Genomic DNA, 24,669 nt, shown 5'->3' with positions numbered 1-24,669 from the left:
GTACATTGAAATGTTGGATATGGTGGAAAAGACTGTAGGAAAGACCTGCCATCTGGCTTTCTGTGACAAAACAGCCTTAGACTAGCTGAATGGTATGTGTTAGGTTCTTCTGAAATGCATTAACTGTGTATGGCTTTCAACTGTTCTTCAGTTACATAGAGCTTCCATTAATACGTGTTACGCATTGATATTAACCGCATGTTACTGACTTATGCTTATGATATTAACTTCTATGGAAAAGGTTAGGATTGAGCTTCGACTATGATTTTGTGGTTTTGTTTATTTGGGTTATGGAGTTTGTTTTTTTGTTATATATGATACTTTTTAGTTACTGTCTTACACATTTCTTCAGCACTTGATTTCCGCTGGATTCGTGGCAATGCAGTGTTGGTAGCACAAATGTACAGGGCTGCATAAGCAAGTTGAGTCTAGTTTTTTTTCTTCTAGCTTTTGAGTGTTTGCTTCTAACTCTGGCAACACTCACAATGTACTATAATTACTAACATTTTTCTGAAAACTGCAAGGAATGAAAGCTCTCCCCTTTGAAAAAACTGCCCTAATCCCTACTCCTGTCAGATCTCATGTTCTTTTGGCAAATGGAGCTCATTCTTTGCAGTCTTTATTCCTGAATATCTGTCTTCAGGCATTGGTCTCTGAAGAACTGACCTGAATGAAATGTCTTTTCTCCATTGTCTGTAGTATGAATTAGTCAGATTTTTACTATCATTTGAAGTTGGGAGAGAAGAGAAGATTCAGTCCCTTAAGAATACGGTTAAAACAAATCCTTTACTGAATGAGGGATCAGACAGAAATGTAAGCTATCTTCTGTCCAATAAGAGGTACCCATTAGGGCAGTGTGGCAACAAACAATGGTACCCACAGCCAGCAGTGATGCCAGAAAAGAAGGGAGTCAAGAACCAGCCTTTCCTACATAAATGTTATGGTGCACTTCTCATAGAAATATCCTTTCTAGATGTTGACGTTCAGCTGTTATATGTTGCCAGACATGCACTGTAGTGACAAGAAGTGTTGAGCTTCTTGTTCTGTTGGATGAGAAAGATGAGCAAGAAATAAATTAGAGATGTTGACAAAAATAGCATTACGCAAGGTCTGATCTTGCCTAATTTGAAATGATTTATTAAGGTGATAATTCAAACCCATCTTATGCATTTTGAGAATTGATTCACTTACACTTAAATAGCTTCATTGGATTTAGGGAGCACAACACAGCTGAGAGCATAATATAGATTTTCTGTAGAATAGATCTTATTTTAAAATGCCATAGATTATTTAAACTGAATTATTCTGAATATTAAATACGTTTTCTGTAACAAACTACTTTTCAATAATTAGTTTCTTGTGAAGTCTCTTCTTGATATATTTTCATTATCAGAAGAGAAGAATAAATATCTCCTTTTCAGTATGCATCAGACTATAGTATCCTAATAGCATGTACAGACAAAAGTATAGGAAGGACAAATCAACAATTCCAATCCTATTATTTCACTTCCATCATTTCTAGTAATGAAAATAGAGCTGGTTTATATTTTTTTTCAAAATGCTAGTTCATGTATCAAGCACTTTCCAAAAGCGAGGACTAGAAATGTAATAGCTAATATATTATGTTATAATCTCTAATTTAAATGGCTGATTTAAGTTTTTTGACTTTATATAAGCAGTAGCTACTGTTGGGTGATGTAAAATACATTGTTATTAAGAGAATTTAGTTGAACAAACTGCAGGTAATTCAATAAGATCAAGGAAGCTAGTCTACTTTTGCACTGTTTAGCTAGGCTTGTTTTGCATTGCACCATTAAAGTGCTGATGGGAACAGATGTTAGTAATATTGCTCTCTAAACTGATACCTGTTGCAGTTTAAATTGAAGGATAAATGTAGGTTAAATAAGAAGGATAAATATAGGTTCATGTTCACTGTCATTTATACTCGCAGTTTGTATGTGTGTTATAGAAATTTCTCTCATCGTGCTCCTGAAGCCAAACAGTACAGTTGGGCTGACAGGGACTTGAAGAATCATGCTTATATTCACTTTCTAAGTTTTATCAGTTCTCCCTGTAGTGGGTTTTTACTTCAACTTCTGAAAGAAAGTTCATACTGTCATAAGAGAGCAAACAAGGTTCACTTTACATGTGTAATATTCTAATTAAGTTCATACTCTCTGTTCTATCCCGCAATTCATACATGTCTTTTAAGGATACATTTTCTTATGAGATATTTAATATAGTAAAGGCTGTTACATCTATAGATTCTTAGCTGTCTAGATTTTCAGAGGTCTCAACACTTGTACTGTCCTGAAAGCACAACTTGTTTAAACAAGATACAAACCTTGTATATGTATGTAAGTTTTGTCATCTGATTAAAGTTACCCAAAGAACGCAGCATATATTTTCTCAAATATATACTATTTCAGGAGACTACTGAGTCATACAATGAAACCTTCTTAACTTGATAAAGTAGATGTCCCAAATTAAATACTGAAATGAGTCTCATTGTTTGTCTGTTATCACATGTTCAGTTTTTGTACAAGATATTGTTGAAGTTGTCCTCTTTCACCAGTTGAATTACATTTACCACTAGAATTAGGATTTTATTCATTCACATACATGATTATTTTCTTAGTAGTGGATATTTCTTAATATCTTGGAGGGGGGGGGGGAGTTCAATATAAATTCTGTTAGGGTAACCATATAATTTGCATCAATAGAAACACTGGCAAGTCAGAAGTACAGTATGCTGCAGTTCAGAACTTGTTCATCCAAAAATATTTTGATCTAAGTCCAATATATTGCTGTTTTACACAAGCTTTTGTGATTGTGCAACTGATGTATTAGGTTTTAGCTTACCCCCTTTTAAAGTTATTCTTGTTTTCCAACTTTTTGAAGCATTTTCCAAATGTTAAATTTTAGATTTTTGAAAAGACTGCCAATTTGAAGGCATTTCCTCTAGAGAAATGAGGTTTTAGTACATTTTCCTCTTTTAGCTTAAATGTTATAGTAGGCAAACAGGCACATGATAGGCTTTAACCCTAAAAGTGTTAATTGTCATACCATAGCTACTGTATTTATTTTGCACATAATGATTATTTAGTGGCATAATTGAATGTGCCACATAATGATGGTAGATAACAAAACCCTAAACTTAAATTCCTTATAGCTTTTTCTGTATGTCCTTATGTTATTTTTAGTTGTACTGTTACTGATGTATATATAAAAAAAAAAAAAAAGTTCTTTTCTTTTCTTTCCCTTTTATAGTTATTTGAGATCACAGTGCCTCTTTCTCATGGCCCCAAACCTGTAACCGTCAGCTTTGCCAATCACACGTCCTGCCGATGCATGTCGAAGTTGGATGTTTACAGACAAGTTCATTCCATCATAAGACGTTCCTTGCCAGCAACACAAACTCAGTAAGTATGAGACTTGTCTTTCTTTTCATATTATGAGCAAGCCTATATAATTAGATATAAAATATTGCTGGAAGCTTTCACAATTAAATAGATGGACTTAGTTACTACGTGAGTTACACATTAGTAGCAGCAGAATGCATTTTGCAAAGGACCTGTTTTACGTGAAGAGAGTGTACTAAAATAACATTATCTTTTTACCCAGTGAATAAAATGGGGCTAAGTGATTTAAAAATGAAAAATTATGTTTGTGGGGAATTTTTTCATAGAAAGAGCTAAAAATGCAATTGAGGCTTAAAGGAATCATCAATAAAAACAACTTCTTAAAAAAAACAAGTAATCAAGAAAACCTAAAAATATTTCCTTTTGCAAATGAGTAGACAACATTTCTCTCTTAACTGTATTTTCCTATTTCAAATGCTGTTAAAATAAAAAAAAAAAAAAGGTCTGTTTTTATGGAATCTTTATCTACAAGTCTTTTTGGACATCTTTATATGCCAGAGGTGAGAACAGAATGGAAAGGGAAAATAAAGGGTTAATTGACAGTTCACATAATTAACATATTGATTTTTTTTTTAGTGATTCTGAATTTAAAAAGAAATCTGGCACTGAAGCAAGTGTTATTGAAACACTTGAAGAGCTCTTTTCCTTCATTTTAGAGGACTGAGTGATGATTTTATGATGCATAAATATTTAGGAGGAAAAAAAAAAGTAACAGAAAAACAGCTGCTTTATGGAAGAATCAATGACTAAAAGCTGAACTGGAATTAAGTGTAGACATTTTTAATAATGTGAATGAATAGTGCAAAATGCCCACAGATGTAAGCTACCTTGTTTTCCCTGTTTTCATTCAGTTAAAATCTGGATGTTTTCTGACATGTTGCAGCTAAACAGATTATATTCTATTTCGAGTCACATTACCGCATTTGTTCATCAAAACATGGATCATAAACAGTAAATTAGAAAAATATTAGAAAATAAATCTAGTAATAGTTTAATTATTGCACAATTAACATTGTTTTAAAAAAAGAACCTCAAGAGTCAATAATAAAGTTAAATTATGCTGACTGCTGGCAATTTCTAAGTGCTTCCAGGTTAAAAGCAGTTGTAATTACCAGTACAAGAGTTTATTCTAGATAGGAAACATCTACCTGTAGTTAGAGGGAAGTAAGAATGCAGATAAAAGACTTTGACCAGCACTCACAGTCAACTGTCCTTTAAGTAAGGAATTATGCTCCAACAAAGATAAGACAAAGTAGTACTAGATCAGAATATATATATAGGCCTTCTCTACTGTTAAGTACTGTCTTTTAAGTTTAAAATCTATGGGTCTCTACAATGAAATAGAAACAAACAAACAAACAAAAAACCCACCAAAACCCCAAACTACGTGCTTTTAGAGTCTAGATAGGAAAGATACTTTCTTGTCACAGTGGCAGATCTGCATGTGTGCATGTATTTATGTACATGCTCTTTTTAACAAAATATATTAATGACTTCCTTATGTATTACTGAGAAGAAAAGCCTAAGAGTATAATCTCTGCTTTTAGTGTTGTAACACTTGGGATCTAATAAGAATTCAAGGCTGGATTATGCCACAATGCACAGGCACATGTTAAAAAGAAGAGTGACATGACATGTAAGATAGAAAACAAATAGTCAGTCTTTTTTTATATAAAATATATTTTCTACACAATTTTATCCTGACAATTAATGTTAAGTCTTTGCCTGTTCTCCCACTTTTTTCTTCCTTTTCCTTCTAAAAAGTAGTAGCTACTTCTACATGCTTGCAGAGCCGAGGCATGTCAGTTCATGCTAACTGGTGTTTCAGAATACCTCCTGGATTAATGGTGTTTTAAATTGTACTCTTCTCTGTTCATATACAATGTCATCAAGATGTGCAACTGAGAAAATTGTCGCTATTTTAGAAGTTTAGCAATTTTGGCAGGGGGACCAGAGGAGCCTTTAATATTCATAATTCAGATCAAGTCTCTATAATGACATTTTTTTCCCCCATTGATTGTAGGTAGGTGCTTACAGAGCTAATAAGCATATTTTAGATGTGGTTTGGATGTATACTGTACACGTATGTTTCCCGCTCTTACACGTTATCTGTGCTGACACTGACAGGTAACAAGTTAGCATGCTTTAGTTGAGTTGACAATGATTTGGAAAGAGGTAGTGAAATTATCTGTAAAGTGGTTTTGCCTCTCGTATTTTTTCTGATTTTTTTTTTTTTTTTAGCCTTCCTGAACTTTCTGAAATGTTACAGTAAGTCGTTTTAACATTTCAGCCATATCCCCCAGTCATTTTCTGTACTAGCAACCAGAGTAGAATTTGTAAACAAACATTTGCACTTTCTTTTGCTGTATGTCTCCAATCCTGATGCTGGCATACATATCGTTCTCTTCAAGTTTTGGTAATTTAGGGTTTGAGTCAGTATTGTGTTTTCATGGGTTCACGTGTGCTTGGTGGTTTAGGTTTTTTTTGTACTTCCAGCTAGAGCCAGGCTGCTCCAGGTGTGAATGATTTGTTGTTTTCTAAAAGGGAATACAATAATGTGTAAATTATCCCTATTTTCCAAGCAGAATCAGGAGGCAGGCAAAAGGACATGTGCCAAGTGAGGGAGCAAAAGTGAGATCATTAGAGGAATGAAATCAGGAAACACCAGCTTGATAAAACATGAGGTGATGCAGGGTGATGTTAAACTACAGCAGTCTTTACAACAGAGTAGTCTAATGTGGTGTAGGGGAGTGGTATATTTGAATGATGAGTATGGAAGAATGTCCCAGCACCTGCATTTTTGAATGCTTGAGTAATGGTGCTCAGGGGAATGAAAAGTGCTTCAAATGTATAATGTATAACGTATGTGCTGCCTTAACAGATGAAAACTGTCGGAATACTACAGGAACAATGAATAAATAACACAGCCTGGATGCATGACGTTAGGTTTGACTTGTTAAAAGTTCTAATGTAACCTGTGATGATAATGAAATTGCAAGCAAAGGAAGATAATACGCATAAATATCCTAACTGTGGTATACCTACCAGCTAAGTTCAGTCATCCTTTAAAAAGGCACCAGCTGCTGTTACGATTTTATGCTATGATACCATTATGTTGGACTCAAAACTCTAGCAGGTAAAGAGCACGGACTTAAATACGAAGAGGCATCACTGCTGTAGTCCAAATCTTTAGATTCAAGAAAGCTATCCAGGATTTAGAAATCAGTTTAGTCCACAGCATTCATTCAGAAACTATTACCAGTTTTCTTTTGACATCTGTATGTGTGAAAATAATTTTGTACTTCAAAAAACAACATAGAAAATTATGCCTGTTTCCACCTGTACAGAAATTGGTATGCAAATATTTTTTTATACTACTCTATTTTCTATATAAGACTTACATTACTGTTTCCAAACTATATTTGGAAAGTATAAATATCAGCTTCTAGAAGTCAGAGCTAAAACTTGAAATGTAAGAAGGTATCTTCAACAAATGGTTGAAGATTCCTGTCGTGGAGAAAACACTAATTCGCAACAGATTTGAGAGGTGTTAAAGATAAGATTATGAATGAGCTTGAAGCTCTTAGGTTTTTGTAATGGAGGAAAACAAAAGCAGTCAACCTAAAATTGTTTGGGTTTCATTTTTTTTTTCCCAAGTTCTTATGGTAGTAAAGCAGGAGTATATTTCAATCCACAGGTGTCATGCGGCAAACAAAACCTGTCCAAAAAATCATATTTGGAATAATCAAGTTTGCAGATGTTTGGCACAGCATGATTTTGGTTACTCTTCCCATCTTGGAGATGCTGGTAAGCAGTTTTGCTTCAATGTTTAAATGTAGTTCCATGTTTTGATTTACTTAAACGAGAAATTAAAAATATTAAAAGTAATAGTTGAATCTTTGTCAGTACAATTACTAGTAGAGTAGTTGCCTGTCTTTTGACATATACCTGTTCTTAAAACACCTTAAAAGTTATGGATTTGCTATCATTTCTTCACTTAGAATAGGTGAATGGGTAAACACAAAATTATAATTCTGTAATTTCTGTGCTGTATTTCTAGACCCATCTGAAGCATTCCATATTTGTGGACCAAACAAAGAGCTGGATGAAGAAACCTGTCAATGTGCCTGCAAAGGAGGTGTGCGACCCTCAAGCTGTGGACCTCACAAAGAATTAGACAGATCGTCATGTCAGTGCATGTGCAAAAATAAACTTCTCCCCACTTCCTGTGGGCCCAACAAGGAATTTGATGAAGATAAATGTCAGTGTGTATGTAAAAAGACCTGCCCTAAACATCAGCCACTAAATCCTGCAAAATGCATCTGTGAATGTATAGAATCTCCCAATAAATGCTTCTTAAAAGGAAAAAGGTTCCATCACCAGACATGCAGGTAAAAACTCAAGTCTTCAGTCCTTTGATTATGTTTAAGGTATAAAAATTTGGTTTGTGTTATTAACCATCTTGTTGAATTGATTTTTAGTCTTAAGTAAACAGTGAGCCTCTCTTCAATTCAGTTTTATCTTCTATGATTTTTATCATCTCTAAGAGGAAACTACTAGGCAGAATAAGTATTTTAAAGCACATTTGGTTTCTTGTAATCTTACTACTTCATGTGATTTCTCTTTTGATGAAAATGAGCTGTGAATTCAAGCTCCCTGCTTTTTTATGCTACTTAAAATCCCACCCTGTTTTTATCAAGAATTGAATATTGCAATTCAAATGCATCAAATATTCCTAATTAGGATTCAAGTGATTACTTCATTTTCACTTTCTAAATTTTTTGCATATCCTTCATTTCATTAAACTGATACTAAAGATTTAAGAGTGCATAAACAGTCTTACAGACATGCATAACTATAAAACAGACTGCCTGTATTCATCATTTAAAATGAGATTTGGTCAGGAAGAAAACTCTTTATATGTCACCAGAGCACACCCATAGCAGTTACAGTCTGTATATAAAAATATGAATGTCTAGGTTCTGAGAAACAAACCATTATTTATACTTTGTATATGTTATGAGGAAAATTTTCCCATAAAGTGAATTTGATAAATATATGAGAATTATTAAATATATTTAAATTAATGGCAAATAATTTAAGAAATGTTCAAGCACTGGAAATGGAAAATAGCAAATTCGGACATCCAAATGTCTGTGGTAATTTGTTGCTTATCAATAATAAACCATATATATTTTTATTATAATATGTAATTAGATGGCATAAATATATAATAATAATAGTTATATATATATGTAGTCATGTCTATACAGATGAGTTCATCCTGAATAAGGAAAAAATGTCTAATATTAGGAATGACACCTGGGGAAATAGGAAATAATTAATAATACCTGTCATTACCTGTTCTGCTATGCTTGGCCTTTTGAGTGGAATAGAATAGTTCTTAGAAACATAAGAAATTTCTTCTCTATCATTCAGTTTTTATTTTGATTTTCTGTTTGTAGAGGGCAAGGAAACTACCTGATCACAAGAGCTTTAGATGTTGCATAGCCTTATAGCGCTGCTCTAGTGTACAGTTCCAGCAGTACTACACGTATTTTAAGAGAACATTCACATGAGGAAAAGTCAGGCATTTAAAAAAGCTAAGAAACACCTTAATAAACATACCACCTGTCTTGATTTAAAGACGTAGTATTTGAAGGAGGGAATTGAGCGCAGCTTTTCTCTGTGGTGGTATAGTTGAACAGGATAAGGAGTTTCAGTTTCTTTCTTACTTCCAAGGAAAATGTGATATAGGATGCCTTTACCTGTTTCTCTTTCCCAAGCATTTCGTCTTAGTGTGGAGGAAGAGAGATCTGTGCATGGTGTTATTCCATAGCGCCACAACCAGTAGCCCTGTAGGTGCTGGTACTGCCAAGGGAAACAGAGGTTGCAGTCTTTACTCCCTCTTAGCACAGGTTTATCACATTCACGCTCTGCCCACCACAGGCTTTCTCTAAAAGGAATAAAGCCCCAGCAACATCCTGTTTGCCTTTGTAAGAAATATCTCTTGCTGTTAAGAGACCATGTAAATGGAGGCACCACTCTGTAACTTTGTGCAAGATGCCTGAGACCTAGACGTGAGCAGATTCCTATAGCCGTGTCCCAGACAGCTCACCATGCAGAGTAGTTTTTGTATGTCCTGGTTTTGAAATATCAACATTTTTATAAGCTGTACCTAAAATGTCTGTGCCTCTAATGTTATACCCTGCTCCAGAGGAAAGAAATAAAGTAATTTACAAAACACAGGGTAGGAAGAAAAACCTCAACATAACATCCGCCTCCCCTCCCCACCCCCCCCCCCCCCCCCCAAAAAAAAAAAAAAAAACGCAAACAAAAATCCCTACCATGAAGCATACTGGCTTTTAGGATGATCATACTGTCATCACCCCTAAAAGTAGCATTTCTACTTCAGTTTCATCTGTAGAGTTGTTGACTGATAAACTGAGGCGTTTGGTAGCAAAAATCCCAAATACTGGTCACAAAGTTGCTGCTGACTCACCCAGCACTATACCTATTGACTGAGATCTATCTATCTTAGTTCCAGCATGCTCAGATTATCCTCATCAAAACAGACATCTTTCACATGAAAGCACTCTGTAAACAACATTGAGCCCAAATCTTTTGAAAGACCTGGGCTATTGTTCAGCAGAGTTTCCTAAGGAAACCACATTTATGTAGTTACAATGACTCTGCTGCTATTCACCCTGTGCTATCACCTCAAAAATGTATTTTGGTCAGTTTTGGCAGGGCCAGATAACTAGGCACCTCAGCTGCAAAGCATTTTAGGGGAGGAGAGGAGCCTTCTTGCTCTGTTCAAATGTCCCAAATAAGGCTAAGAGTGCAGTAACCCGACCTTGACTGCTGCCAGACACAAACTCGCATGGGAGAGATGCTTTGTAGCACTCTCAACTGTGAGTTAAGTTCAAGTTCACAGTTCACCAGGAGTCATATTCCAAACAGAGTGAACTCCTAATATTTAATGATTACGTGACTGCTTTTCATTTTGTTCAACGTGTCAGGTGGATCGAAGAATTTGGCTTTGCCTTTTTTTTTTTTTAATTTAATTTTATGGTCATTCAGTACATGAAATAGTCTACTTTCATGGCAGAGGCAGGCACAAAGGCAAGTGAGTTTCACCTATTGCATCTCTGTGAAGTACCTTTATCCCAGAACAGACCTACTGCTGGCTGCCCATTTGCTCAGAGTATTAGATACTTTTGCAAACATTTCTGTTGCTTTTTACCACTGTTTCCAACTTCATTGGCCAAAAGATCAGTGGGGCTGTGAGAGATTTCGATGAGCTGTTACACTGATCTCAGATATCTGTATTGTGCCACAAAATGTTATTCGCTTAGTTATAGAGACCACACTGTTTAACTAATCTATGATTAATGACATTGAAAACACTGAGCAAGATGTGACTAGTTAATAAATGTCATGTTTGCAGTCTTCCTCATTCCTTATTGTTTTTCTCATAGCCAGCTTTATTGGTTGAAACTAGCTGGCATGAATTAATATCACTGTAATCCAGACCTTATATCATAAACAAATTATTGCAAAGTAGTAACTTGGTATCCAAAACAAGCACACAACATATTAACTTACCTGCAACAATAGGAGTAGCCACAAGCCTGAAACAAGAATTACCTAAAAGGCTAGTAACATTGCCTTAGCATAGTAATACTGTAGTGCTTTGAACTGAAGTAAGTATAAATTATAGTAATAGATCATAATATCAGGGTTCCACAAACAGGCACACATTATTTAAGTACAAGTTGTAAGTATAACTGTGTTGAAATTCAAAACATATACTTTTGTCTTTTGACTCATTGCCAGCATCTGAAAAAACACACCAGACTTGTACTTTGTCTCCATTATGCACCAGAAAGTATTCAGGCATTGTTATTTTAAGGTTATTCTAGGTCAAGTTCTTGTTTTAATAGAAAAATAAACTAGGAAAAGGAAGAGTTCAGGGACAACCACAGATATTTTCTTTGTGTAAGTTCTATTTTTCCATCAAGGAATCTGCAAAGAAAAATTCTGCTGCTTTTTAGGTAGATGTGACTTTGGTTTAATGCTCTGTTTCTGTTAAACTTATTTTAATCAAAGAGTGACTATTTCTGTTCTTACCTTTAAGATTTACCATAAAAACTCAGACTCTGATCTTACTTCAGTGTGTGCATAGATGCAATATGAAGTGTAGATGTATTTTCAATGGACCTAATGGCTATAGGAGTTTGCAACTTGAAAGGATGTTCTCATTTTCAATACTCAAATCACAGCATAACGTATGTAGACAAAGCTCTCAGGCTTATTGCATTAGTAAATACGATAAGAAACAGTCCTGGGTAAGAAGATGGTAGATTTAGTTATCTGATTCTGAATTGCCACCTCAAACTGGCAGCATGCAATAGGTCATAACAAGCTACTTTGACTACAGAAAATTATTGCTGCATTTTCAAAATTAAATTAATAAAAACACTCTAGAATATGACTAGAATCCGGCAATATGTTAAAAATAAACATGAGTATCTGTTGCATTTCTCTTCAGTAGCATTCAGTATTCTTACACTGATTTTGTGAATAGTCCAATTAAAAGTAGTTGCAAAAATATAAACAGAAGTTAAAAGTATTTGTAGGAATTAAAACTCCCATTGATCAATTGCAATCTAAATGCACACAGATTTCTACTCCAGGCTGATATAAATGATCATGTTATATTAATGCCCACTTTTTTTTTGTTTGTTAATGTCTTTAGTTGTTACAGACCACCATGTACAGTCCGAACGAAACGCTGTGATGCTGGATTTTATTTTAGTGAAGAAGTGTGCCGCTGTGTACCCACGTACTGGAAAAGACCACTTATGAATTAGTGAAGAGAGCACTTCTCACTCTTTTGGTGTACATTTTTCCACTAGAACAAAAGAACAACAGAAACTTTGCTAATATTTGGAATTAAATGTGCACCAGAGACCCTGTGGGACTTTCAGAGACAGACTCATTATGCTTTTCTCAAGACGAGGAAAGCAAATGTAGAAAATAACTGGGGTTCATGTTTTGTAAAGAACTCAATAAGGACTTATTTTCTGCCAATGACCAAACAGCCTAGGTTCTTCTTCTCGTGATTTTTTTTTTTAAAGAGATAATGACTATATAATTTATTTCCACTAAAACCATTGTGCAGCATTTCTGTTTATAGCAGTAGCAATTGTTAAAGCTCACTGTGATCAATATTTTTATATCTTGCAAAGTATGTTTAAAATAAAATGGAAATTGTATTATATAATGGTGAGAATGTTTAATCTTCTGCTTAAAGAAAGGAACAACAATTCAGCTTTACTGTCAGGGTTCTTAAAGGGGGGGGGGAGACAATTAAGAGAAGGCACTTTTATGAAAGGAAGACTACAGCCATTTTCTCATATCTGTTTTACATGTCATTTGACGGAGTTCTACTTAGTGTTTCATGACCCAGTGATATTTCTGTCTGTAGTCTGCAACTAGCAAAGCAAGTACAATTAAAGACTAATGAAAACCTTGGAGAGTCTGTACATGACTGCATTCACCTCTTGGACCCCCAAGAAAAGAAGGACGTGGACCTATTGGAGCAAGTCCTGAAGAGGCCACGAAGATGCTTTGAGGGCTGGAGCACCTGTCCTATGGAAACAGGCTGAGTTGGTCTATGTTCAGCCTGGAGAAGAGAAGGCTCAGGGAAGACCTTATAGCAGCCTTCCAGTACCTAAAGGGGGCCTACAGGAAATCTGGAGAGTGCCTTTTTACAAGGGCAGGTAGTGACAGGACAACAGGGAATGGCTTTAAACTAGAAGAGGGTAGATTTAGATTAGCTGTTAGGAAGAAGTTCTTTACTATTAGGGTGGTGAGGTACTGGCACAGGTTGCCCAGAGAAGCCATGGCTGCCCCATTGCTGGCAGTATTCAAGACTAGGTTGCATGGGGCTTTGAATAACCTGGTCTCGTGGAAGGTGTCTCTGCCTATGTCAGGGGTTTTAGAACTAGATGATCCTTAAGGTCACAGTCCTAATCATTATATGATTCCATGACTGCCCAAGGATAAAGACTTTGTTTAAAGGACAGCAACAACTCACATTCGAACATACCTTCTATTGTATTACTTGTTAGTGTTCTTCAATAATTATATAAAACAATGTCCACTGAAGGTTATTAGTATGAAAGTGGAAACACCAGCTATGCTTTTTATTTAGTATTACAGGCTATATTGTATAATTTAAAACCAAATAACTCACTTTAATAATAAAAATAATAGGAATAATAAAATAATATTAAAATATTATATTATGTTATACTATAATTAAATAATGATTAATAACTTAATAATTAAATAATGCACTTTACTCTTTCCTATAGTCATTCAGTTATCTTGATCAACAATATATGTGTATTCAAAAATACTTTGAGGGAATAAAAGTAATACAATTTATATTCCAGTGGAGACATGAAAGGGCATCTGCCAGTCTGGTACGGATTGACATGATCTCTACATAAAATATTGTCAGCACGTCTCTTTATTAAAGAGAATGCAAAATCGACATTTACAACTCCAAAAAAAGGTAAGATTTTTTTTTTTTTAAGTTGCATGGAAGAGCTGTTTTCATAGAACAATCTATTCAAAATTAAAATATTTTTGAAGTTAGAACTTGTTAAACTATGAAAACTTTACTCAGTGCAGAAATGAAACAAGCAAAGCCGCAAAGCCAGATTTTTGTGACAGGAGTGGTTAGATCTCTAAAAATAATTTTAGATGTCAGCACTGGTTCTAAACAGCTTTTCTTAAAAGAGTCATTAATGAAGTACTATTATTTCCTATAAAGTTTGGGGCAGGAGCATGTTGATTTTCTAGATTCTTGCATATTTAGATATAAGAGTTCCTAAAACTTACTGAATTCTACTTTAAATGCTCAGTCGCCTTCATGGACTAAGGCAGTCTACCAAGCATGCAGAATGAGAGACAGTTTGAGAGTTTCCATTCTGTATCTAGTGTCCTCAGTGTTTTTTAATAAGAGGCCAGCTATTTGTAGGGTAATAGAATAAAGTGTAGGCATACAAATACTGAGGTATGTCTTTATTACTGTACTGCCTCAGCAGCCAAATGCAGGTAGAATGCCAGATGACAAGTTAATGTTGATATACAACTTTAGGTAGTAAAACAACACACAATTCCCATCACTTGGATTATTAGTCATGCAAATCATCAGTGTCTAAACTGGCAATATCAGTCTAATTGCAAGAGGTTAATAGTCAAAACTTCATTTAGTATTACTAAAGATACAGACATCCACTTCTGTATGTCAGCTGCCTGGAGGGAGCATAAAATACCTTAAGAAATCCATTAAAGGGCAAATTAATGAAGACTCAAGAAAACAAACTGTAGATGAAGCTCCCCAAATAAGCTTTTTAATTTCTGTGCAAGCCCAATACAGAAGAGGGGCAGTGAGGAAAACACAAACCAAATCTGAAACCCGGAATAAAGGCTAAGTAAGCACTATCTAACAGAAAAAATATGTACTTGTGGTTAAAAAGGAAGAGGGCACAAGTGAAGACAGAGCAAAACTGCATTCCAACAAGAAATTGTATGTAGATTATAAAAAAAAATGTATGTTACAATACTGGGCAAATTAAAAGAAAAAACCAAACCTACTAAAGTCAGCAATGCTCACTTTACATGTCTAAACTATTTGAGAGGAGTTCATGAATCTAGCTAATAAAACCATTCTGGCTAAACAGATATTTGGATTTCTACTGAGCATGCTACACACTAAAATGATAAAACCCATCAGGATAGGGAAGGGAAGGCAGGGAGTTTGAAAATGAGAGCACTGAACAGGAAGCTCCAACTTTGTAACAAACATCATTCAACAGGAATGACTTCCTTGAATGCCTTTTTTTTTTTCACTTTGTTAACTTTCCAAATATTGAGGTTTTCAGACATAAGTAAATCACTAAGTAAAACTGTGATTTAAAGAAAGAGCAGGCTCTAAAAGTTACCACAATTCAGGTTTATGTCTGACCAAAGTGACTGGTCAATCATTCTCAAAAGTATGCAGATGAGTAGAATAATATATGCAAGCAGTTGACAGCATTTTCTGGTAGTCAGGATCTCCAATTCTGCTTTACTTGAAAGTATATTAGTATAGGCTACAGAATTCCCATTTTGTGTGATAAAATGTGATTCTGTTTATATCAGTACTGTCACAAAATCATCTATATTTAAGCAAGTGTTTTTCTGAGGAGAAATAGAGTGGTGGCTTAATCTGCATAGCAGGTCTTTCTTGCATCTATAACATAAACAAACCTGTAGATTTACACCATTTTCAGTTTTGAAGTGTTATTTGATTATAAGCTCCTTGCCATTTTCATCTTAATTTCAAATATTAATTTAGTGTTCCTAAAATATATATAAAAAAAAAAACAACAGACTGTACAGCTTAAAAGATTAACAGTAATATAGGTGATGATTCTATATACAAGTTATTCTGCACTAACTCTAAATAAGAAGCTTATTTATGTTGTCATTTGTCTGAAGCCCTGGTATTCTCTACAGAAAAATACAGCTGTGAGGGAGAGAGCGAGCATGGATAACTGCAGTAAATCCCATTTAATAGTAAACGGACTTATGCTTGCATTTCATCAGGAATTTACAAGTTTCTGTACTCTTTCAATATCCTGCTATCTGGAGACTGTAAATTACGCAGAGCAACCCTCTCTACCTGTAATAACAGAAGGATGTACTATATATAGTATGAGTGTTGTTAGTCTTCTGACATGTTTGTTTAATTCATGTTGAAGAAGACAGCAAATCAGTTCTCTTAGTTCTATTTGAAAGACCAACGCAAAATCTCGCGTATGTACCATCACATCTTGAAAGGCTTAGTTTTAGGATTGCTTTCAGTATTCTCATTTTCAGTCTTCAGATCTTGATGACAACTCCAGATGCCCTTGAATTTTAACATCTCACTCTCACACTGATTTTCTGGAAGTATAACTAGCTATCACATCTGTGCCAAAAGCTAGAGATGGAATATATTATGCAGCCAGTAAGCTCAGTAACAGATTAGCATACGAAATAGACTATATTATTTTAAATATTATTTACATATTTAATTATTTAAGAATATATTCTTTCAAGGTTATTTATTAAATATTATTTCATTTGGAGGTACAAAAGATTATCCTTAAATAGGAAAGTGTAAAGGTGATCAACTCAAAATTTTCAGAACTTCTGTAATTTAGTCAATATCATATAGTAATAGTTTTTAATATCATGGGATTTTTACTTTATTGAAAAAATGAAAATAAGTTGATAATTCATTTAATAGTTTCTTTCTTGTTCTCTTTTCTTTTCCCATTTCAGATAAAAAATTCTGGGAAAGACCACAGGACAACCTTCTGATTGAGTGATTAAATACTAAGATCAAATGTACCAGGTATTATTTTTGTTTTTTAGTTCACTAAATATGAAAGACTAATAAAATTAGGCCAGTTTAATGCAGGTTTAAGGCTCCACACTAGATTTTGTAAAAGCTCTATATAGATCAAAACATTTTTGTAAAATATCTAGACTCATTTTATGTATATTTTCATACCCAGATGTACTGCAATCTCAACAGTAGTAAGCATTAAGAAGTCACCAATTTTACAGTAGCACAGATTATAAAATTTCAGTAATTTATCATTATGAAAATGTGTATTTTATAAATATTTTGAAGCTATGAGTCAGTGAACCTTACTTCCACTTGAGAATGTGTTGAATGCAACATATAACACATTCCAGGGGAAGAAAAAAAACACAAACGAACCCTAAAACACAATGCTGTACTCCTTTGTGTAAGCATTTCTACATGTGGCAAACCACTATGAAAATCTCTGAAAATTGCATATCACCATTTATCCCCTTCTCAGCAAAGTGTCGTCATGAAAATAATATATTGTAGATTCAGGTATTTTTTCCTGGGGAAGGGTAATGTATCCATTCCTGACAGACACTGGCCTTTCAGATGAGTTTCAGCAAGGTCTTTATCCATTTTCTACATTTACAATCAGCTGTATGTGATCACTGAACTCTTCCCCTTTGCCCCCTTTCTCAACTTCAATTACTTCTCTTAGATTTCTGGACCATATCTCAGTCTCCCCATAAGTATATCTGTATTTCCCTTTCAGTCTTTCTCACATATCATTGTTAACTCTGAGCCTTCCGTTTTCTTTTTATACCCAATCTTTCACTAAAAATCGCATTGCCTTCCTCTCTATTATCATTAAGACATGTTTTCTCTCTCTACTTTAAATAATCATGCCAACATAGGGATTAATCTGTTCTTAGATGTCTAGTGATAGTTTTAACACTTATTCTTCCAGCTATGTATAGTTAAGAAGAACTCTGAAACTTCACATTCCAAGTGTTCAAATCCAATCTGCCTAAACAAATAAGTAAAATTATTAGAGTTGGAAGCCTCCCAAAGCAAACTTGCAAATAAAAATAACAGATGCAGAAATCACCCCAGCTGATTACACTTGAAATACAAAGGACAATTTATGACATCTCACTCCCTGTAAAAAATACAAGCTTTCATTCTGCTGTATGCGGGGTACTGTCTGTGGTCTAACCCTGCACTCATGCAGTCCTCAGAGGTGTCCAGCACAGCATTCTGGAGCTAAATTCAGCCTTGTAAATCAGTTTACGTTCATGACTCATTCACATTCTGTGGAAAAAGTTCAGGACTCAAGGGCAGGTAAGGAGGCTTTTCAAACATACCACAAAAAACCCAAGGTCTTTGTTCTTCTTTGGCACATGTGTTCCCCCCTCTATGCTTTACAATACTGTGAAGACAGACGGAATGTGGTCACAGCATCCTTCCCAGAAAGATATTGCTGTTTTTAAGGGCAGAGGGTATTTGTAAACTCAGGTTGCCATCATAAGATAAATGTGCTTTTCACCAGCATGCACCCTGACCAGTAATTTGGATGCAGAGAGCGACCAACATACAGAACACTTTAGGCTCAACTTAATCCATGGGTTAACATCAACATAGATACTATATTGGTTTAAATTTCTCCAATCAGTTCTGAATAAACTATTTAAGAGATACTTATTTTAAAATACAGCAACCTGTTACTGAAGCACTAAAATATCTTGGACTTGTATTTCTTTCTGAAAAAAATAAATCTAAACATATGAGCAGGCACATTGCCTGGAATCTTATCTGGATTTAAACTCAAGTAAAATTAGGTGGGCTAAATCAAATCAGTTACATCCATTAGAGGAAGATGTAGTACTACAACATTTACTTTCATTTCCAAGCTATGAAAATAAATACAGACGTATGTTTTATGTAGAGTTTAAGCACTTATCAGAGGTAATTTCCAAAAGTAAGAGAGTGAATTTTCAAGGACATATTAGTGTCATCTGAGGGAGAACTATAAAAGTGTCTGACAGCACTTTTTGTATTTATTTGCAAGAGCAGACAGTGCAGCAATGAGATGTTTTAATATTGCTACAAGTATATATATATATTTAATCAGTATTTTGTTATTTCTTTTGAAACATTAGTACTCGGTAAAAGATTACACTTTAGAGAATCCAAGCATTAGAAGTCCATCTATTCATGCAGTACATGCATGAATGCAGTAGATTTATACTATATTAACTGTAAGTTTACAAACATTCGTATTTTACAGATCTTTACAGTAACAAATCTTTAGCTATTGAAGATCTCCCAGTTAACATTTTCCTTTATTAATTATTTGCCATTGTTCTTTAAAACATACAGGAAGTATCTCTTATATTATTTAACTGTAGTTTATTTTGAAAAATACTTCCGAAATAGCTACTTTTATTTTAGTAACTAACAGTGATATGACAGAAAGCTCATTAAAAAAACAGCAGGTTAATAAAACTTAACCTTTCACAGCCCAGTTATTCACTCTACCATCAGCCGTGGTCCTGCAGAACTGTGAATGCGGATTCCTAAACCAACATACTCTCTACAAGTGGTTTCAATTTGGGCTTGCAGCCACGAGCGCTGCCAAGATCCTGGCTTCTTAGTCATAGGACAATTTCTTTGACCTTCTTTTAGCTTAGACTAAAGATTATCTGTATTAAGGACTTCTAAAACACCCAGGAATAAAAATCAATATTCAGGAAAGCAAAAATAAATAAATGACTAAATAAATTAATAATTATCGTTGCCTCTGAGAAGAACATCAAGAGGACGTTAGCTAAAGGCAAGCTAAACCCATTGCATCTGCAGGAGACAGCTTGTTGCTGACATCACTGATTCTTTCTTCTTATTTAAATGGTATTATTCATTTTAATGGCATCACTTCAAGACTGATCAGTCTTCAGAGTAGCAAGGCCTGGTAAGTGTCATCAAGCACTCCTGTTCTTTACGGATTGTTTTAATGTTGATTGCTCAAGGAGGGAAGACCTACATATACTCAGGAATAATCTACCTGATAACTCTTTACATTTATGAAGTAGGTATTTATAGCTGTTAGAGCGCTGCAGCTTGGGAAGACATAATCCATAACTTCTGTAACAGTTCTTACACAAAATGAAGTAACAGATAACCTGCTAGAATTCTTGTTAGCTTTTCAAGAGAGTGAGAAACACTGCAAAGCTCAAAGAATGCCTCATGGAAAAGGACTGAAAATATGAGACAGAGAAAATTAAATACCCCGCCATTAATGAAGTGTTAATTAAGACTAAGTGCATTTGAAACAACCCCCACTGACAGCAAAACTGTTTTGTATAAGGTTCAAGAATTCTTCAGAGTTTAGACCAAATTGTGGTCTCTCAACTACATTGTTCTTGCCATGGGAGTTTGCAAAATAGTGAAATACCATACCAAAAGTCTCATAAATACTCACAAGTCAGCACTTCAAATTTCCTTATTTATCACTGTAAAGAAGAATCCTTGAAGAGGAAAACCAAAGGACACATAAAGGAAAAACAGATAAGGGATTTGATCCACAATTGACTTTATAATCACTGTGAACAGTACCTAAATCCTGAACTTAGACCCGAAAAACCCTCATTCATTTGTCCCCAGTTCACAGGAAGGCATGTTTTCAAAGTAAGTTAAGTTTTCTGAAGATACATTTCTGCAAATGCCTGTAGTGCAGCACACCTATATGCCTAAACTCTTATCAAGATGCATAAACTGATGATGCCTCTATTTACCTTCTGAAGTAAAATCCAGTAAATATTCAGAAGGTACTAACATCTTTACGCACAAAACACATGGAAAAAGCTTCTCTCACTCCCTTCTGTTTGAGTTGATATACTTCATATGAAATAAGGAAATAAAATTCATGTCAGAAATGAAAAATACAGCATTCTAAAATATTGTTGTTGATTTTAAAATGGAAGACCTATATTCCAGTACTATTTAATTGACTATCATGTTCTTGTAACATGCCAGCAGATATTAGAGAGGACTGAACTGTCCTGGATGTTATCACTTGCTATTATCTTGCAATTCTGGAGACTTGACAAGTATGGGAATAAATCCTTTTTATCTAGTTCACGTGACTAATTCCCATTTCTCACTTTTGCCTTACTTCTCTTACGTAATATATGACATGTTTTGTTTTCTTTGACTAAGGAAGTCTTACTGTTGTGAGTTGCAATTGTTCTATGATGGACTAAAAAAATCTCCACATCTTTGTGTTTTTGCTGTGGTTTCATTGACTTGTAGGGTAAATTGACACAGTTTATGTTTCATACTTACATTTCCATCTGCCTTGCTCAGCCTTGTCTGGTGTGCACTTGATTGTTTTGGAGCATTTCTTGGTTTACAGTGCTGTTGATCTGATTACTTAATAGTTTATATGCTTCACTGAAAGCAATAAATTTTAATTTTGTAAGGTATCATCTTCTTGTTAGTCAGGTATAACCACTGACAGAATTCAGAGAAGAAAAATATTTTGAACCAAAAAGCCTCTTTACTTAAACTTCAGTGGTTTAAAAATCTGTTAGAGGTGAATAAGACAGTAGTAATTTCTTTTATGTCAGTATTAGAAGTCTGATTTTTTGTTTTTCCTTCAAACCATACAGGAAAATCAGAGATCTAAATGGCAAAATGCTGCCAAATTTATACACATATGCATGTGTCTGCAAAGCTTACAACCCAAGTTTATCAGTATTTCATAGTATAAACTCAAGGTGAAACTCAGAGCAAGTTCGAATTAAGACATAAGTGCAATATCACATACTCATCTTTGGCTGACCATGAAAACCTCTCCATAAGTCCTGCTTTGTAATTGCACTCTATGTAGTAAAACTGCCACAAGTCAGTTCAAAACTTGGTGGTTCACCTGCCATGTTCTGGGCATTATGGCCAATTTACGTGAGCACTGCATCTACCACTAATGTTACAAAGGAGGCTTCCTTGAAATAACTTTTGCAAGAATATGTATAAACCAAGAGCACATTACTATAGGGCTTGATGCAAAAGAACAAAACATACCCATATTCACAGTGCTTATCAGCAATACCATATAATTGGCACCAGTTATTGTGATGTTTTGATGTTGATGAATGTTTAACTTGTTTCTCCAGATGTGAGAAGAAGGTTAAAAATCCATCTCTTTAGTTCTTGTCACACACTTTGAATACTAAAGAAAATACAATATCCTCAGGGAAGGGGGGAGAGTTGGAGTTATAAGAGCTACCCATTCCCTCAGAAAGCTTCAAAAGTACTTAATTCTAGTTTGTGTAAGATATGAGATATACACATAGCCCATGAATCTGTTTTAAGTCTTACTCACATTTTTTCTGATGAAGCTATTGGCTAAATAAGCTGAAATGAAAAAAATGTAATTGTCTTTCAAAGTCAAAACCAATGGTCTGAGATTAATGACAGCTATTCCATTCTACCTCTAGAATTCTGATAAATACTATTTTACTTCCAGATTATGCCAAATATGCATTCTAACAGGTATCTAAATTCCCTTTCATACTATAATATATAGAAGAATAAATGTTAAACCATATTCTTTAGAGATGCTTAATGACAGATAAGACTGAGAACACTGCACTGAGTTCGTATAACTCAATAAAATAATGCTTCCGGTGCTATTTATGTGTTTCATAAATTTTCAATGAATGAAAAAATAAATACTTAATGGCTGATACATTGAAAAACTAAAACAAAAAAAGGCTTTTTGCTCTTGCAGAAGCTGTTTCAGACCGGCATTAAGTTGTTCTCTAAACAGTCCATAAACAATAGACTAATTACATGACAAGATGCAAACAATCCTCTGTTTCACTGCAGACTTTGATGGGAATATAAAAAAGTTTGAAGTGCTGCACTACCAGGTATTAAGATCTGGTATCCAGCACTGGTGAAACAGGTAGCCTCATTATATATCGTATATAGCTCATATCTAATATACAGTTTATATGTAGTCTGATCCATTGCAACATTAACAGAGGATACTCTGGCCAACTTTTCTGATCCATTTTTTAACCTTTTCCCACAGCTACTCTTTCTGCGAGAAGCACCAATATCTTCACAAGAGCAGAGTGGCAGCCTCCTTTCTGGTTCAGTTAGGTTCATGCATCCTTCCATATATAATCTCAAAACCTCACATCTGTACACACCCTACTAAGAAGCAAAGTTCTTCATTTATTACAAAACCTTACAGGTAGTTTACCTTCAAAACCTGTCTCAAATGCCTGACTAGTTTCTTGCACAATCCCAAGACTGCAAGAGGGTACTTGCATCCAACAAAATCCATGTCACAGCCCAGTTGTTGAAAGGGGAATTGTTGCCTTTGAAAGACAGCAGGAATGACAGTGACTTACTATTCAAAATGAATAATCCCTTCAAAGTATATATTTCCTAAATATCTTTAACACCGTATAAATTCCTGCACCCAAGGAAGCTCATGTATCTCTATAGCTATAAATAAAATATATGTATAAATGTGTATATATAAATAAAGCATAAATATTTGTATATAAATATATATATACACATAGTGTGTGGATATATAAGTAGATAGGGTAAAAATATCAGAGATTTGAGTCTCAAACTGAAGGGAAATGTGAGGAAAAGCTGCTTCCTATTTTGTTAAATAAAATATAATTACAGTTTAGAAAAAATAAATATGAGGAATACAAAGTATCTCTTTGCAAATGCATGATTTCCTTACAATAAAGATGGCAAGATTTTACCCTGAGCAGCAAAATAAGTTCTGTTCTTGGTCTTTGAGATTATCAGTCTTTGATATTGCTGCAGTTCCCACTTTTTTCAGGCACGTCCTATGACGCACCATCTTCTCCCAGTACATACTATGAATGACTTAGAGAAGAATTATGTTTTTACCTACAATTATACAACCAGTAAGAGAACTATATATTAAGCTTGGTTTTGTTTTTTTTTTTTTAAGAAAATACATTTTATGTAGTATTACTGGAAGTTAACTTTATGTAAATTGTTACATCAGATCTGAGTTTCTCTCACCTTTTAGCTTCAGCATTTAATTTCATACACAGACATTTTACAGGGATTTAAGTTGCACTGTTGTCTCTTTAGTCACTGGCTAATTCGCTGTTCAGGATAATCTCCCCACCACCAAAACTGAGACTGGTTGCTATTTGCCCCTGGATCATACCAGAGCCAGTGTTGTGGCACCCAGCCTCACGTTTGCTTCTTCTGTATTCCATAGTAGTAAGCTGTCATGAAAAAGGCCTGAATGCATCATCACATACTTTCTCTCCTAATAAGGCAGCAGAGTCTCAAAATTGAGATCAGTGATTCAGAACTTCAGATATTAGAATCATAGAATCAAAACAGCTAGGGTTGGAAAGGACCTTAAGACCATCTAGTTTCAACTCCCCTGCCATGGGCAGGATCACCTCCCACTAAATGATGACACCCAAGGCTCTGTGCAACCTGGCCTTGAACACCGCCAGGGATGGAGCATTCACAACCTCCCTGGGCAACCCATTCCAGTGCCTCACCACCCTAACAGGAAAGAATTTCTTCCTAATATCCAATCTAAACTTCCCCTGTTTAAGTTTTAACGCATTACCCCTTGTCCTATCACTACAGTCCCTAATGAAGAGTTCCTCCCCAGCATCCCTACAGGCCCCCTTCAGATACTGGAAGGCTGCTATGAGGTCTCCATGCAGCCTTCTCTTCTCCAAGCTGAACAGCCCCAACTTTCTCAGCCTATCGTCATACAGGAGGTGCTCCAGTCCCCTG

At 34.9% G+C, this 24,669-nt stretch overlaps 1 protein-coding gene across 1 annotated transcript in view; it reads left to right on the top strand.

Moving 5' to 3' along the window:
• The window catches only part of VEGFC (vascular endothelial growth factor C), a 70,742-nt gene extending 58,031 nt beyond the window's left edge, over positions 1–12,711 (top strand). The window contains exons 4-7 of the mRNA XM_057419125.1: positions 3,271–3,422; positions 7,120–7,229; positions 7,483–7,813; positions 12,184–12,711. Of these exons, the coding sequence (XP_057275108.1) occupies positions 3,271–3,422; positions 7,120–7,229; positions 7,483–7,813; positions 12,184–12,298 (708 nt within the window). The 3' untranslated portion in view covers positions 12,299–12,711. The remainder of the gene's footprint in view (positions 1–3,270; positions 3,423–7,119; positions 7,230–7,482; positions 7,814–12,183) is intronic.
• The last annotated feature ends 11,958 nt before the right edge of the window (positions 12,712–24,669 follow it).

This window comes from Pezoporus wallicus, unplaced genomic scaffold, assembly GCF_028554395.1.
Source record: "Pezoporus wallicus isolate ANWC-B61680 ecotype Strahan unplaced genomic scaffold, APGP_CSIRO_Pwel_v1 contig_2384, whole genome shotgun sequence".
In the NCBI taxonomy this organism is placed as follows: Eukaryota; Metazoa; Chordata; class Aves; order Psittaciformes; family Psittacidae; genus Pezoporus; species Pezoporus wallicus.
Note: the sequence above shows the minus strand (reverse complement) of the source record. Positions and strands in the feature narration are given on the sequence as shown.